The sequence below is a fragment of the Entelurus aequoreus genome, linkage group LG14 (assembly GCF_033978785.1).
Source record: "Entelurus aequoreus isolate RoL-2023_Sb linkage group LG14, RoL_Eaeq_v1.1, whole genome shotgun sequence".
In the NCBI taxonomy this organism is placed as follows: domain Eukaryota; kingdom Metazoa; phylum Chordata; class Actinopteri; order Syngnathiformes; family Syngnathidae; genus Entelurus; species Entelurus aequoreus.
In genome coordinates, this window is record NC_084744.1 from 15,396,152 (window position 1) to 15,411,998 (window position 15,847).

General features: G+C 44.6%; 1 protein-coding gene and 1 long non-coding RNA gene across 7 annotated transcripts in view; both read right to left on the reverse strand.

Annotated features, from left to right (window-relative positions):
- Window positions 1-547: 547 nt before the first annotated feature.
- LOC133665272 (uncharacterized) lies at window positions 548-3,126 on the reverse strand. Its single transcript, XR_009828730.1, has 4 exons — window positions 2,672-3,126; window positions 1,992-2,209; window positions 1,454-1,744; window positions 548-1,230 (listed from the first exon to the last, which is right to left on the reverse strand). It is a non-coding gene; the product is annotated as an uncharacterized LOC133665272 (long non-coding RNA).
- A 9,785-nt stretch (window positions 3,127-12,911) lies between these two features.
- bcl9 (BCL9 transcription coactivator) overlaps window positions 12,912-15,847 on the reverse strand; it is a 78,201-nt gene continuing 75,265 nt past the window's right edge. For all 6 annotated transcript variants that reach the window (XM_062069077.1, XM_062069075.1, XM_062069078.1 and 3 more), the window contains one exon: window positions 12,912-15,368. In XM_062069077.1, coding sequence (XP_061925061.1) covers window positions 14,326-15,368 — 1,043 coding nt within the window. In that variant the 3' untranslated portion in view covers window positions 12,912-14,325. The remainder of the gene's footprint in view (window positions 15,369-15,847) is intronic.

Below are 15,847 nucleotides of genomic sequence, written 5' to 3' on the forward strand. Positions count from 1 at the left end.
AAAGTTGCGTACATACGCAAAAAAAAGCCAAAGCGGCATACTCACAGTAGCACGTCTGCGTCTTTGTCATCCAAATCAAAGTAATCCTGGTAAGAGTCTGTGTTGTCCCAGTTCTCTACAGGCGTCTGTGTATCGAAGTCAAAAGTCCTCCTGGTTAGAGTCTCTGTTATCCGAGTTCTTCCATCTTGACTGCATCTTTCGGGAATGTAAACAAAGAAGCGCCGGCTGTGTACTGTTGTGGCTGACTACGTTCGAAAAATACGTCCATTTCGCACCGACAACTTTCTTCTTTGCTTGCTCGGCTTCCTTCTCCATAATGCAATGAACATGATTGAAACAGATTCACAAACACAGATGTCCAGAATACTGTGGAATTATGAAATGAAAACAGAGCTTTTTCGTATCGGCTTCAATGTGGAAGGCATACCCGTGTTCGCCGGTCTACGTCACGCGCATACGTCATCCTCAGAGGCGTTTCGAACCGGAAGTTTAGCGGCAAATTTAAAATGTCACTTTATAAGTTAACCCGGCCGTATTGGCATGTGTTATAATGTTAAGATTTCATCATTGATATATAAACTATCAGACTGCGTGGTCGGTAGTAGTGGGTTTCAATAGGCCTTTAAGCATGTATTATAAATTAAATAATACATTAAAATAAAATAAATTAAGGCAAAATGAGCCACAATAACTTAACAGCACCATAGGCTCAGTAGACAGAGATTACTAAGGGAAAGAACAAGTTAGCCTTCACAAAAACCCTAAACTCTGATAGGTGTGGGCTGCACCTGGGAACACACTGTGCACTTCTGATTAGTGTTTGTATGCATGAGTGTGTGTGTGTGTGTGTGCATGTGAAGTTTTGCATGTTCATTCAGAATCACTCAGTTAAGTGACTATTCAGTTTCAATAACAACTGGCTCTCAGGGTTCACACTGTGAAGCTGTGACCTCTTAGCCGTGAACAGGAGTCCTGCGTGACTAAAAAGTCTCTCACAGGCTGCAGATGCTGGGAGGCTTGTGTTGATTTTCAGTGACAGGCTCTTGATTTGAGGAAAGGAATGCAAGAGATCCATACCTCCAGTGGATGGACATGAAAGGTACCTCTCTAGCTCTCCTGTTTTTGATTGTCCTGTACTCAGCGATGCAAAGAAGTCATCTTCATCAGAGTGACTACTGTTTGTGGGAGCATCATCCATCTCCAAGTCAGTGTCCATGTGATTTTTGATGCCTGTGGCAAGAGGAAGTGATTTCAAAAGAATTAGGTCTGAACATATTGTTTTCCTTTCTACTGTGTAGCCTTCCAAGCTGCTGGTTTTTGATGTGCTCCTAACTCTTGCTAGCCTATAATTTGTCACTGATAAAATATGAACTTAAATAAAAAGAACATTACATGGATTGATATACACACATCTTCATTTGGAAAATGTGTACATGTGCATAAGTATATTTACCGTCATTTAAGATGCTCATCAGTGGTCCAGGATGTCCTGAATTTTGGTAGGCGTAAAGCTGCTGCAATCAGCTCAGGTTGTTTCATCATCTCTCCAAAATGTTTCTGGATCCCCTCCTGCAGGACATCAATGAGAGGTCTACACACTTTGCAAGATGACTCCAACTTCTTCAGCTTGTCCTGCAACTGGTGAAGTGTTGGCAGCAGGAAGCCCAAATCCATATGCAATGATGATTGCCCTTGGAGGATATTCAGGTCCTCAGTCAAAAATGCCATTTCAGCTGTATTGAGCCTATAAAAGATGTAAAGATGTAATTTAGCTTTTAGCAACTTTTGATACATCCATTTTTTCATTTTCATTATGTGTGTTAAGTGATCATACAAACTACACAACAAATCAACTACAATTATCACATGACCATGTAAAGAAAACTATTATATTGATCTTAAAACAGGTGGATTCACCCACATTAATCAGCAATGTCCACATTTGTTCTATTACCGGTACACTTAAAACAACGTGAGTTCTGCCAACTTACATCTTTATCCGCAGTGCTATGCACACATTGCGGAGTGCTTTTTCTCCTCGCTCCTTCTGAATGTGCACCACCCTTTCTACAGCAAAGAACATGGCGCTCCAACGAGTTTGATTGGGTCAGAGAAACTGCATCTTGCATTCACGTTCCACAATTTCAAATGCTGTGGTTGACCTGCTGGTCTTATTCCACAAAGCATTAACTTAGTTATAATAAATTATCTGCAAGAAACACAAAAATTGGCATTTTTGAGCTAACGTTCTGGCTCTGGTTACAAAGTCATCAATGCTCTCATTTGGCTTTTGCCTGTACTGCATTAGATGGAGTCCATCCATCCATCCATTATCTACCTCTTATTCCCTTCGGGGTCGCTGGAGCCTATCTCAGCTACAATCGGGCGGAAGGCGGGGTACACCCTGGACAAGTCGCCCCCTCATCGCAGGGCCAACACAGACAGACAACATTCACACACTAGGGCCAATTTAGTGTTGCCAATCAACCTATCCCCAGGTGCATGTCTTTGGATCCTAAAATTCACATTCAGTTTCAAATATTACATATGTTATATTGCTACTGCGGTACATTTTTAGTCTGTTTTATACCTGCATTGTCCTTTGCAACTGAGCTACTGTGTGGAACAATTTCCCTTGTGGATCATTAAAGTTTGTCTAAGTCTAACTGACCTTCATAGAATTCCCATAGTTTAGCAGGCTTCTTCTTGTCATCCTCACTGCGACCACTGGCATTCAGTCCTTCATCTCCAATGCCACGGCATACTTTCCTTGCCTGCTTAGCACCATCTGTTATTTCTTCGTCCTCTAGGTAAAGAATCATTTTCTGTTTAAACAGTGATATTGCCTCACTCAGGTCCGGGTCGGTCCAGTTCATGGTCGGTAGGTGTGCAGCTCTCGCTGCTATCAGTTAGCTCGGCTCCTCCGTTGGTACCGACAGTTTACACGTGTAGTGCGGGCGACGACATACTTCTCCTCGGACAACTCCCCCTCTCGTCCTGCTCCGTGGGTGATCACTTTAGTCACCGCTGCCACCTTCAAGTGTTATTCGTATGAATAATACACTGGATAGTTACGACTGGAACATGTTTTATTCCAGAACGCTTGTTTTTCAGCCGGCATAATAGTAGTGGTGCACCCTTACGTAATATCCGTTTCCAGCACCTATCACTACACCGCAGTTAATCACGTGACCGCCTGGCTCTGTTTGATTGGTCAAAACGGAGTCAAACGTCACCATTTGAAACGCAGGCATGCGATCATAGATATGTTATAAGTAGACGCCGCATTGGCTGCTGTGACGCGAGAGATTCGGCCGCCATCTTGAAGTGGTGATGAGGAGCCGGCGAGCAGCCTAAACTGACAGTTGACAGGTAGAAAACAAAGATGTCGGGCTGGTTTTCAGCGTTTTCCTGCTCAAATGAGCGGACTGTTGAAAATAAGAATCGGGGGATTACTTTTCACAAGTCAGATTTAACAGTAACGTACTATTGGTTGTATTTTGTGAAAAGAATATTACCACAGAGTTGAGAAGGAGCAAAGATCTTCAATAGTACTGAAATCGTAGCCGCTAGCAAACAAGAGTATGACCATAATAGAATTGCTTGTCAATTAAATTAATTACATTTAAAAATGTCATACTTGAATAACATAAAGTTTAAATAAATGAGGAAGATAAAGATTCAAAAAGCCAACAGGGGTAAAAGTTAGGACCACAGTCCACCACTGAAACCATAGACATCTTATAAGTAGACGCAGCATCGAGCGCTACTGCCTACTGGCGCTGACGAGACGCGGGGCCGCCATCTTGGAGTGGTGATCCGCTCCACTCAGTGCAATTCATTTGGCAGGAACAATGAACTGTCAGCTCATTTAATTCATTTTACCCCACTAAATACCACTGATTTTCACGCGGGTTTTTGTCATACGTGTAGCTATGATAAAGGACATATGTTTTGGCGTGTTTTATTATCCATAGTTTGCTTAACAGTAATAGAATATTCTGATATGCTATAAATGACCAGACGTCTGAGATCAAAACTGGGAATATAATCCCAGAGAAGGGGGAAAAAACGGTCAGCTATTTTTAAATTGAAAAAACAATATGATTAGGTTATATATACATGCGTATATCCTACATAAACACTGTATGAATACATTAGATATCTATATATCTTAGGGACCTATAGACTGTATCTCTGTTGCTGCAGCAGCAGTTTATTCTGTTTTGACACTTTGTATTGATATTTTGTATCACATTCTTCCCTTAAATGATAATGTTTAAAGTGATTGTTTTATATCTATTTTTTATGTATGTCGCTTTGAATAAAAGCATCTGCCAAATACTTAAATATAAACACATATAAACACCTGAAAGTCTTTATATCAGCTAAAATCTGTTTCACTGGATTCAGAATATAACCAAATTTTGTTTTACCCAACAATGTTAGTATTTGAATATTGTTACTTGAAGACATATTCCTGGTTACAATTATACTGTTAAGAAAGTATTGTCTTATACTTTGCCTAAAATGAGAACACATCATAATCAGTGGCAGCCATAGGTGGATTAATGACCGGGCCTACCGGGCCCAGGCCCAGGGGGCCAGAGGCCCCAAGGGGCCAGGCCAACTTGGCCCCGCGGCCGCGACCCAAGCAAAACTACTTTTGCAAAAATAATAATCTTAAGCCCCAAGGGGCCAGGCCAACTTGGCCCCGCGGCCATGATCCATAGAGGGTAAGAGGCCCCAAGGGGCCAGGTCAACTTGGCCCCGCGGCCGCGACCCACAGAGGGCCAGAGGCCCCAAGGGGCCAGGCCAACATGGCCCCGCGGCCATGATCCATAGACGGTCAGAGGCCCCAAGGGGCCAGGCCAACTTGGCCCCGCGGCCACGATCCATAGAGGGTCAGAGGCCCCAGGGGGCCAGGTCAACTTGGCCCCGCGGCCACGATCCATAGACGGTCAGAGGCCCCAAGGGGCCAGGCCAACTTGGCCCCGCGGCCACGACCCACAGAAGGCCAGAGGCCCCAAAGGGCCAGGCCAACTTGGCCCCGCGGCCGCGAGCCACAGAAGGCCAGAGGCCCCAAGGGGCCAGGTCAACTTGGCCCCGCGGCCACGATCCATAGAGGGTAAGAGGCCCCAAGGGGCCAGGTCAACTTGGCCCCGCGGCCGCGACCCACAGAGGGCCTGAGGTCCTAAGGGGTCAGGCCAACTTGGCCCCGCGGCCATGATCCATAGAGGGCCAGAGGCCCCGAGGGGTCAGGCCAACTTGGCCCCGATCCATAGAGGGTCAGAGGCCCCAAGGGGCCAGGCCAACTTGGCCCCGCGGCCACGACCCACAGAGGCCCCAAGGGGCCAGGCAAAATTGGCCCCGCGGCCATGATCCACAGAGGGCCAGAGGCTCTCAATCATTATTATCAAAGCTAATTCTCAAATTGGATGGATCACACAACCTCACTCACATATTCTTTATCAATTATTAAAGGTTGTTTCTGAATTTTGATCACAGAACTTAATGCAAATATTCTTGATTGATTGACAAAGCTCATTCTCAAATTTTGATTACACAACCTTACTCTGACAAATTATCATTATCAAAAAGCTCTATCTCGAATTTGGATCACAGAATCTCACTCAAGTATTCTTAGCTGTGCCCCTCCCCCATCAAGTCTTTCATAAACCGGTCTGTTCTTTTAGAATCTCCTCATTTGGTATTTTGAACTCGTGAGAGACTGCTCAAAATTTGGTTTCCTTTCCCTCAGTTCAGACTCAGAGATAATTTGAAATCATTCAACAAGAAGTTTAACGCGCGCACACACACACACACACACACTTGAGTTGAGCATTACTTGGAAATTCTTATATTTTCCATTTTGCTGTTATTATCAGCATCTTCCCATTTTGTCCTTTTCTTTCGAGAAAGTTTACAGTCTGACATTTGTCACTGCTGTCAGTTAATAACTTTTTGGTCTTTGACCCATTTTGTCATTTTCTCGATTCGATCGTCACTGACCACTCTCTCCTGTCTGGCAGACATCGTTGCTGCCATCATAGCTAGCAAGCTGCCTGCAGCGGGTCATCCCTATGTTCCCCGTCCCTATGTTACCCGGGTCCTATGTTCCCCTCTACCGGGGAACTAAGGACCCTTTTTAAAAAAAAGGGTTCTATGTTCCCCGCTGCGGGGAACGTACAACACTTTTTCCAGAAAAGGGTTCTATGTTCCCCGCTGCTTCCAATGCGCGACTAAGTAAGACGCACGCAGACACGCATGACAGAGACGCGTTTAAGTTGTCGAAGGAAGGAAGTTCGCGTTTGAGTTGCTCTATCTGCTGCCGCACGCCCTGTGACAGGTTAGGTTTAGGGATGGTTTTGGTCAGGGCACAATTTCGCCAAAAAAGTGCTCCACAACGCCCTGTGACAGGTTAGGTTTAGGGATAGTTTTGGTCAGGGCACAATTTCGCCAAAAAAAAGTGCTCCACAACGCCCTGTGACAGGTTAGGTTTAGGGATGGTTTTGGTCAGGGCACAATTTCGCAATTTCGCCAGATACAATGCAGGGAACATAGGACCCTTTTTTAGAAAAAGGGTCCTAAGTTCCCCGGTCGCATACAAAGACCCAGGAACAACCGGGGAACATAGGACCCGGGGAACATAGGACCCGGGGAACATAGGCACGCTCCCGCCTGCAGATAGCAACATTTTGGTGTCCTTTGGGAAAATATTTAGAAAGAAGACAAAAGTACACACAGTTGTACAACTATTATCTTTATGATCTTTTTTTTGTTAGTTTCTCTGTTACTGTGTGTGGCCAATTAAGCGACTTTTGGCCATACCTGGCTGGTGACATTTAGCGACTTTCTGGTTGATGTTAAGATTAATAATAGCAACAGTTCTCTTCATCTTAATGCAATTTATTGTGTCTGTCTCTCCACATTTTGCCATTAGGTACTTTGAGCTCTTGTTGGTCAGTCACTCTAAGGTACATTGTTGCTGCCATCATAGCTAGCAAGCTGCCTGCAGATAGCGACATTTTGGTGTCCTTTGAGAAATATTAAGAAAGAAGACAAAAGTACAAGACATTGTACGATTACTATCTTTTTAAAATTATTTGTTTCACTGTGTGATTGACCGACTTTGCCGCTAGATTTCGCGTCTTTTGGCCATACCTGGCTAGCGACTAAAAACATCATTTAGCGACTTTTTGGTTGTGAAGATAAGTGGTAAAAGCAGATCTTCCTGTTGGTCTTCCCACATTTGGTACTTTGCACTCTTCTTGGTCACTCCAAGGCATTTGTCCCTGCCTTCAGCTAGTCACTTGGCTCTTTTGGAATATATTTCACTGTAATTGGCTCTCTCTCTCTCTTTCTCCTCAGTACAAATCAGCCTGTTCCCTTGCCATTCATCACTGACCACTCTGCTCTCCTGTCTGTCAGACATTATTGCTGCTTGCAGATAGCTTGGGGTCCTTAGAGAAAATATCAGAAGAGAAAAGTACACAATTATCTTAATTATCTTTTTTATTCAGTCAGTCCTTCAGTGAGTCCCAGTGTGTTGGCGATTAAGCAACGTTGGCATTCAATTAGCGACTTTTGGCCATACATGGCTGGCGACTCAAAAAACTAGAAAAAAAGTACAAAAAGTTGTACAATTAATATCTTTATTATCCTTAATTCCCCTGAATCCTAGAGTGTGTTGCAATTAAGCAACTTTGCTGCTAGGTTTAGCGACTCTTGTTTTGGGCATACCTGGCTAGCGACTACAAACATTATTCAGCAACTTTTTGTCTGTTAAGATTAACGTTAATAAATTAAATCCTAATACAATTTATTGTGTTGGTCTCGCCATCTTGCTATTAGGTACTTTGAATTCTTGTTGGTCTCTGCTAAGGTATCTGGCTGTTGTCTTTGCCTTCAGTTAGTCACTTGGCTCTGGAATATATTTAACTGTACTTGGCTCTCTCTTTCTCCTCAGTACAAATCAGTCTGTTCCCTTGCCATTTAGACATTTTCTTGATTGGATCATCACTGACCACTCTGCTCTCCTGCTGTCTATCAGACATTGTTGCTCCCATCATAGCTAGCAAGCTGCCTTGGTGTCCTTTGTGAAAATATTTAGATAGAAGACTAAAGTGCACAAAGGTGTACAATTATTATCTTTTCAAAATATTTGTTTCACTGTCAGTGTGATTGACCGACTTTGCCGCTAGATTTCGCGTCTTTTGGCTATACCTGGCTAGCGACTGAAAACATCATTTAGCAACTTTTTGGTTGTGAAGATAAGAGGTAAAAGCAGATCTGCCTGTTGGTCTTTCCACATTTTGCCATTTGGTACTTTGCACTCTTGTTGGTCACTCCAAGGCATTTGTCCCTGCCTTCAGCTAGTCACTTGGCTCTTTTGGAATATATTTCACTGTAATTGGCTCTCTCTCTCTTTCTCCTCAGTACAAATCAGTCTGTTCCCTTGCCATTTAGACATTTTCTTGATTCGATCATCACTGACCACTCTGCTCTCCTGCTGTCTATCAGACGAATCAGTTGATTCTCTGCTCTCAATTGTCTATGCTAGTAAGCTGTTATTCTCTGCTTTGGAGTGTTGATGCTGGGTTGCTAGTTTTCTAAATCACCTCACACACTTGAAGGAAGCAGCACCGATCATAAACACACAAACAAACTCACACACACACACACACACACACACACACACACACACACACACACACACACACACACATAGTTGGTTTATCTGTTGTGATAGGCAAAGAGCCAATGTGCAAAGAAAGAAGGGAAATATGGATCATAAACGTTTAAGTGGAGGAGCTAGAAAAAAAATTCAGCAAGAAAAGAAAAAAAAGGAATCAGTTTTACTTGAGAGTGTTCCAAATATCTCCAGCTTCTTCAGTACAAAGACATCTGCTGAAAGCAATTCTATAAATGCTACTGCAAATTCAGCTAAGGTTAGCAATGCACCTGAGCTAGCATGTAGCTCCCAAGATCCTGAGACCACTACAAGTGTAGACACTGAACCAAATGCTTCTGATGCTTATGATTCAACCAATTCAGCAGTAGCCAGTTGCTCGGATGAATGTGAGGTCACTGCACCTCTGGACAGCATAGAAAATGAGCTGAATCTTTCTTCAACACCATCTACAGTGACAACTCTACCTAGTGATCCCGCTAAATGGGCTGAGACCCTCACTGAGTCAATGAAGGAAGTTCTTATTCAAAGAGGTGCAAAATCATTTCACAACCGTCACAGCCATTATCCAGCTTCTGTGAGGAACAGTGGGCTAGGAGGCAAAACCCGATGCCTAAACAATGAACATTTTACTTCACACTTGCCCAATGGACAACGAGTACAAAGAGAGTGGCTGATGTACTCTCCCTCTACTGGTAATGTTTACTGCTTTGCATGCAAACTGTTTTCCCCAAAAACGCATTCTTTTGTGACAGGCTATTGTGATTGGAAACACTCAGAAAGATTTGGTGAACATGAGCGAAGTGCTGAGCACATAACCTGCATGCAAGCAGTCTTGAACCGCGCCAAAGGTGCCACAGTTGATGCAGACCTGTTCAAACAGTTTCAGGCAGAGAGCAGCTATTGGAGGCAGGTGTTACAAAGAGTTGTTGCAGTCATTAAATTCCTTGCAGAAAGGGGCCTTGCATTTAGGGGTAAAAATGAATCGTTAGGGTCTCCTCTCAATGGGAACTACCTTGGTATTCTGGAGGTCCTGGCTGAATTTGATCCCTTTCTAAAGGATCACATCAGAAAGTTTGGGCAGATGGGTCGAGGTAATACCTCATATCTGTCCTCCACCATTTGTGAGGAATTCATTGAATTGATGGGTGCAAAAACCAAACAGGCTATAGCAGATGAACTGCAAGCAAGCAAATACTACTCTATCATTGTGGATTCAACCCCAGATTTATCTCATGTGGACCAATTGACATTCATATTCCGTTTTGTTAGCAAAGAGGGCAGTGTTGTTGAACGCTTTGTGGGTTTTGAGCCCATTACTAGCCATACAGGTGAAAGTTTGGCTAACTGTGTCATGTCTGTGTTGGAAAATCTAGGGTTAGAGCTGTCAAATTGCAGGGGGCAGGCTTATGATAATGCCAGCAACATGTCAGGGAGGTATAATGGGTTGCAGGCTCACTTAAAGAAAAGCAACCCATTAATACACTATATTCCATGTGCAGCTCACTCTTTGAATTTGGTGGGAGTCAACAGCATTGACAGATGTGGAAATGAAGTCTCTAAGTATTTTGACTTGATTCAGTCTATTTACAACTTCACAACTGCATCCACACACCGATGGGACAGGGTATTTGGCAATTCCAACATAGATCTCACACTTAAAGCTTTATCCAACACGCGTTGGAGTTGCCGTGCAGAATCTACCAAAGCACTGTGGCAGAACTACAGTAAAATAAAAGCAGCACTACAGGTTATTTCCACTGATGACACAGAGAAACGAGACACACGAACTGAAGCTGACAGTCTAGTGCGGAAGCTGGATTCACTTGAGATGGCCTTCATGGCAGGCTTTTGGGACACTGTTCTGTCCAGATTTCAGGCCACAAGTCTGCAACTTCAAAAAGCAGACATGGACCTTGGTACAGCAGTTAGATTGCTGGAATCTCTGCGCACCTTTGTTCTCTCCCAAAGAGATCTATTTGATCATTTTGAGCAGAAAGCCTTAAACATGTTGGGTGGCACCCCATCTTACAGGGCTGAACGGACGAGGAAACGTAAAAAGTTTGCTGATGAATCAGCATCCCCAGATGTTGTGCTTGAGGGAAGGCAACTGTTTCAAATAGAGACATTTATTGCCTCTATTGATCAACTGAGTTCAAGCCTTAATCACCGTCTGGAGGCCTACAAACATCTGAACAATTTGTTCAGTGTCCTTTTCTCTTTGGATACAGAGTCCAATGCTTCAGTCCTTCACAAGGCCAAGATTCTCACTGAATCATACCCATCTGACCTCAATGAAAGTCTTGGACAGGAGCTTATACAGTTCAAATCTTTTATACAGCTCAACAACACTGATGAGGAGAGGACCCCTTCAGGACTGCTCAAAACAATAATACATTTTGGACTACAGCCTACGTTTCCTAATACATACATTGCGCTACAGATTTTTCTCACTCTACCGGTCAGTAACTGTGAGGGAGAACGCTCATTCTCTCTTTTGTCAAGAGTAAAAAATGAGCTGCGCACAAGAATGACTCAGAAAAGATTAAATGCGTTATCTCTAATGGCAATTGAGAGTGAGCTGACAAGAGAGTTGGACTTCAATGATGTGGTGGATGATTTTGCAAAATTGAAAGCACGAAAGAAACCCCTTGCTTAAAGGTGCACTGTGTAAGATTTTTAGGTTATTTCCAGAATTCACCCATTCACTAATGTTAGGCTACCTGTTTTCATGAATACTTACCACCACCATAAAATTCTAAGTATCCATTATGACTTGGAGAATTGCACTTTTGCCATTTCTGGGAAGTGTCACCTGGATTGTGAAGATAGGATTGACTTTAGGCAGAAGCTTGGTGCTTTCTCTGGCAAACTGAACCTCAAGCTTCATTCTCTGCAGCTTTGCATTCTTGTGCAGACTTTCATCCACAAGGAACTTTTCAACTTCCCCACTATCGTGAAGGGGCCATCAAAAGATTTCAGTGTGTCCAGCATGTCTAGTCTCTTACTCTCCTTTCTTTGAGCCATCTCTTGTTTCTCATCTGCCCTACTCTCGAATTTTGCCTTCATGAATTTACTCCAGTTGAGTTCAACCTCCCTTTTTGCTTGTGCTGCTGCCTTGAAACCTCTGAAGCTCCTGGCTCTTCTGTAAAATTATTGACCTATTGACTGCGTTCAGTGTGCCCAACTTCTTCAGTTTGTAGTCCACCTTGCCACATTGTCTCTCCATCCCAATGTTGTGCACAGGGGTGCCATCAATGTTACTAGCCTGTTCACTGACAGGGTCCATTGGGAAGGTCTCCTCATCCATCCTCTGCCTGGCCAGGACAGTCTTCAGATGGGGCAGCATGAGATCTGTCAGCTGCTTCACTTCATCCAAGTATTCGGCAGCCACGTCTGACACTGAGTTCAGGACATGTCCAGTGCCTGTCCAGCCACTATAGCATTCTTGGAAATGGGCTATCTTGACCTGCATGCAGCCCTTGTACCATGAACTGGCCTACACCTTTCTTTGTGGTGCTCTCCGATGCATGTTATCATTTTACCTTTCTCCTTCTCCTCAAGCTTAACCACAAATAGATACAGACTTTGAGCCTCAATTTGCTGCACAGCTGCCGTTATGCCAATGTGTTTTCCTAAGATATTATTTTATTTTTAATGATAGAAGGGAGGAAAAGGGGGCAAAAATCATGTCCGATTTAGTTTTTTGGGTGGGTTGGGGGGTTTATTTCATGATAGCTACCAACTTCCAATACATAATATCTCTCAAATGACCCAATGCACCATCACTGAAGTGGGTGTAATCATTTTCAAAAATGTTTATTTTTAGGCCATTTATCCCCTCCCCCTGTGTCTGTGTGAAACCTGTGCTTGTCAGTGTCTGTGTGGTATACCTAATAGTGTGTGTGCAGTATGTGCACTCTTCTGTACAGTACAGTGTGCATGTCTGTTCACAGTATACAGTATTTCTTGCATAGTGCGTGCGTGTGTGTGCGCCCACACGCGCGGGGGGTTGAGGGGCCAAGACCATGTCAGGCCCAGGGGGCCAAAATTTCTTAATCCGCCCCTGGTGGCAGCTGGTGAATTTTGTTTTAGGTGGGGCTGAAAGTTTGTAAACCAAACCCCTGTAGGGGCGTCATCCTCCCCCAGAAGATTTCTTTGTGATTTTTGGCAAGACACTTGCCCAAGGACACTCTCGCTCTCTTGACTAGAGTGGAATCGAACCTGGAACCATCTGCACCATGAGAATATCGGGAAATTAATATTAGGGTAAAACTGGTAAAGGAATCTAAATGACTGAGAAACATAAATAAATACCGAAACAGAAAGAAAATATTGTAAAAAAACAAACTCGGGGTTAGAGGATATTTTTCATTTTACTAATATGTTAGTAAAATAAAAAACAAAAACAAGTACAGGATTTTAATGAGTGCCCTATGAAGGGCTACATTTGGAAAAATGCTGGGAAATATGTAAAGAAAGGTGAAAAGAAAACATCCACATAAAAAGCATGGACAACATGTATATACCAAAACAATATCTTTTATTTGTAGTCCATCACCACAGCCCTGGTAGACTATTTGCACCAAAGCCAACGGAGAAACACAATGACAAGCTTATACAACAGAGAAAAAGAGAAGAGGAAGTCAACTGGATGGTAAAAGCAGTGCGTGTTTACATCGGTGTCTCACTCCGGGTGCCTTTAACTACCGCTAACTAGTTCTATGGCATACCTGCTGCGGCGCTGAGCCACTCCGTTCTGCTGACCATTGGAGGGGGTTGGGGGGATTATTGCTGTGGGAATGATTCACCCAGAGTCAACCAGGAAGAAAAAAAAAAACCAACGAGAAGACACAAAGCACATCTGGGTTTTAGCAATAGTATCCACGCTGGCTAAAGAAGTCCTGGGCAATTTTGGAGCACTATGCTGCAAAGTATCCCCCCTCCCATCACACACTTCATGTGGTAAAAATAGAGAAAGAAGACGCTTTCGGCAGACGGTCCATGTTTGTGCTTTTTTTTTTCCTTTCTTTAATAATACTATTATCTTAATGAGGTCATAGTTTGGTTTGTTATACACTGGAGTTACAAAGGAAATTAAAATAGACTAAAATTCCAATAGCCCACCAATGGTAAACAGTACAGTATTTTTTTAAGGGGGCGCTTCCTCCCCCTCCCCAAATAAAGTCGGGTAAGAAGGAGGTCGAGAGGTCACTGATAGAATGCCTATACACACAGAAACACGCACTCTCACACACGCGCACACACACACGCACGCACACACACACACACACACACACACGTGTATACTATACAGAAACAGTCAAAAAAAACATTGGATGGAGTCCTTTCAACGCCATCGTTGGTCTCCAGCCTGTTCCATACCGAGATTTCTTATTTTGGGAAAAAGTATACTGTATCATCTCCACGCTGAGCTTCAGTCCATTTAAGAGTCAAAAAACGATGACAAAATAAACCACGAGAACAGTTTTTTTTTTTGCACGACAATTTCATACATTCTGAAGTTCATGATTCCAAATGTGGCAAAAAGATGTCCGTTTTTGTGGATAATACTTCCTTCCTTTCAGTCTTATCGACGCGCCGCCGGAGAACATTCTACAAAGTTCCCCGCTTTAGAACATTCCAGAACCCGGACTGAAGCCCATGTCCATGTCGCGTGGCCTCATCTGACCCCCCATCATCATTGTCTGCTGCGGGGGGCCGCCCATGCCCTGCAGTGACATCATCATGTTAGGGGATCCCCCAGGTCCAGGGTGGGCCATTTGTCTCCCCTGCATCATCCCTCCCGGACCCCCGGGGGACATCATCCGGGGTTGGTGGCCCATCATGCCTTGGCCCATGAATCCAGGCGGGCGCATGGAGTTGTGGCCGGGGTTGCCCATCGGCATGTCTTGGGGGCCCATTCCCCCGCCGGGTCCCCCGGGCATCCCCCCCATGCCCTGCATAGGCATGCCCATTCTCGGGTGACCGTCACCCATCATGGCCTGCATGGGGAAGCCGGAAGGGTGCGGCGCTTTGCCTCCAGGATTGTCTCCTCCGCCGCGAGGGAAGTAGGACAGAGTCTGGCTGGGTTTTTCCGACGGGATAATCCTGGACAGGTCGAACTCAGGAATGCCGGACGCTCCCGGCCGCATCACCTCGTGAAGGTCCGCCTCGCTGAACCCACCTTGCATGCTGTTGAACTCCGGTCCTCCGGGGGTGTTCGACTTACACATGACCCCGTCTGGTCCTGCTCCGTGAGGCATGGACCCCATCCGCCCTCCCATGGGGCCTCCTTCACCCTGGAAGCTCATGGGGTGGCCTGGGAATCCTTGGGGACCGGGCCCGTTGTGCGGAGAGAAGGGGCCCTGCTGCGACGGAGACTGGGTGAGAGGGTAGACCTGGTTTCGGTGAGGGTACCCAAGACGTCCCTGGGGCATCATCTGAGGGTTCACCATGCCGGCGGGGTCTTGCGGATTCGGTGGGATCATCATGCCGTGAGGTATCATACCGGGGCCCATGTTGGGGGCGTTGGGGGAGGGCATTTGCGGCGGCATGCCGTGTGAGAGCGGCTGGGACCCCATTGGGTTCATACCCAGGGGACTGAGAGCGGACATGGGTCCTGCGTTGCCAGGTCCCATCATGCGAGGATTGCCTTGGTGGTTCATCGGCATACCTTGTGGACAGAAGAAGACGGCCATGTTAAATTACATGTAAACAAAAACTATCATCTACACTGTGTTCCAAATGATTATGCAAATTGCATTTAAGAGTCAAAAATAGGGATGTCCGATAACGGCTTTTTTGCCGATTTCCGATATTCCGATATTGTCCGACTCTTAATTACCGATTCCGATATCAACCGATACCGATATATACAGTCGTGGAATCAACACATTCTTATGCCTAATTTTGTTGTGATGCCCCGCTGGATGCATTAAACAATGTAACAAGGTTTTCCAAAATAAATCAACTCAAGTGATGGAAAAAAATGCCAACATGGCACTGCCATATTTATTGTTGAAGTCACAAAGTGCATTATTTTTTTTAACATGCCTCAAAACAGCAGCTTGGAATTTGGGACATGCTCTCCCTGAGAGAACATGAGGAGGTTGAGGTGGGGTAGCGGAGGGTGTATATTGTAGCGTCCCGGAA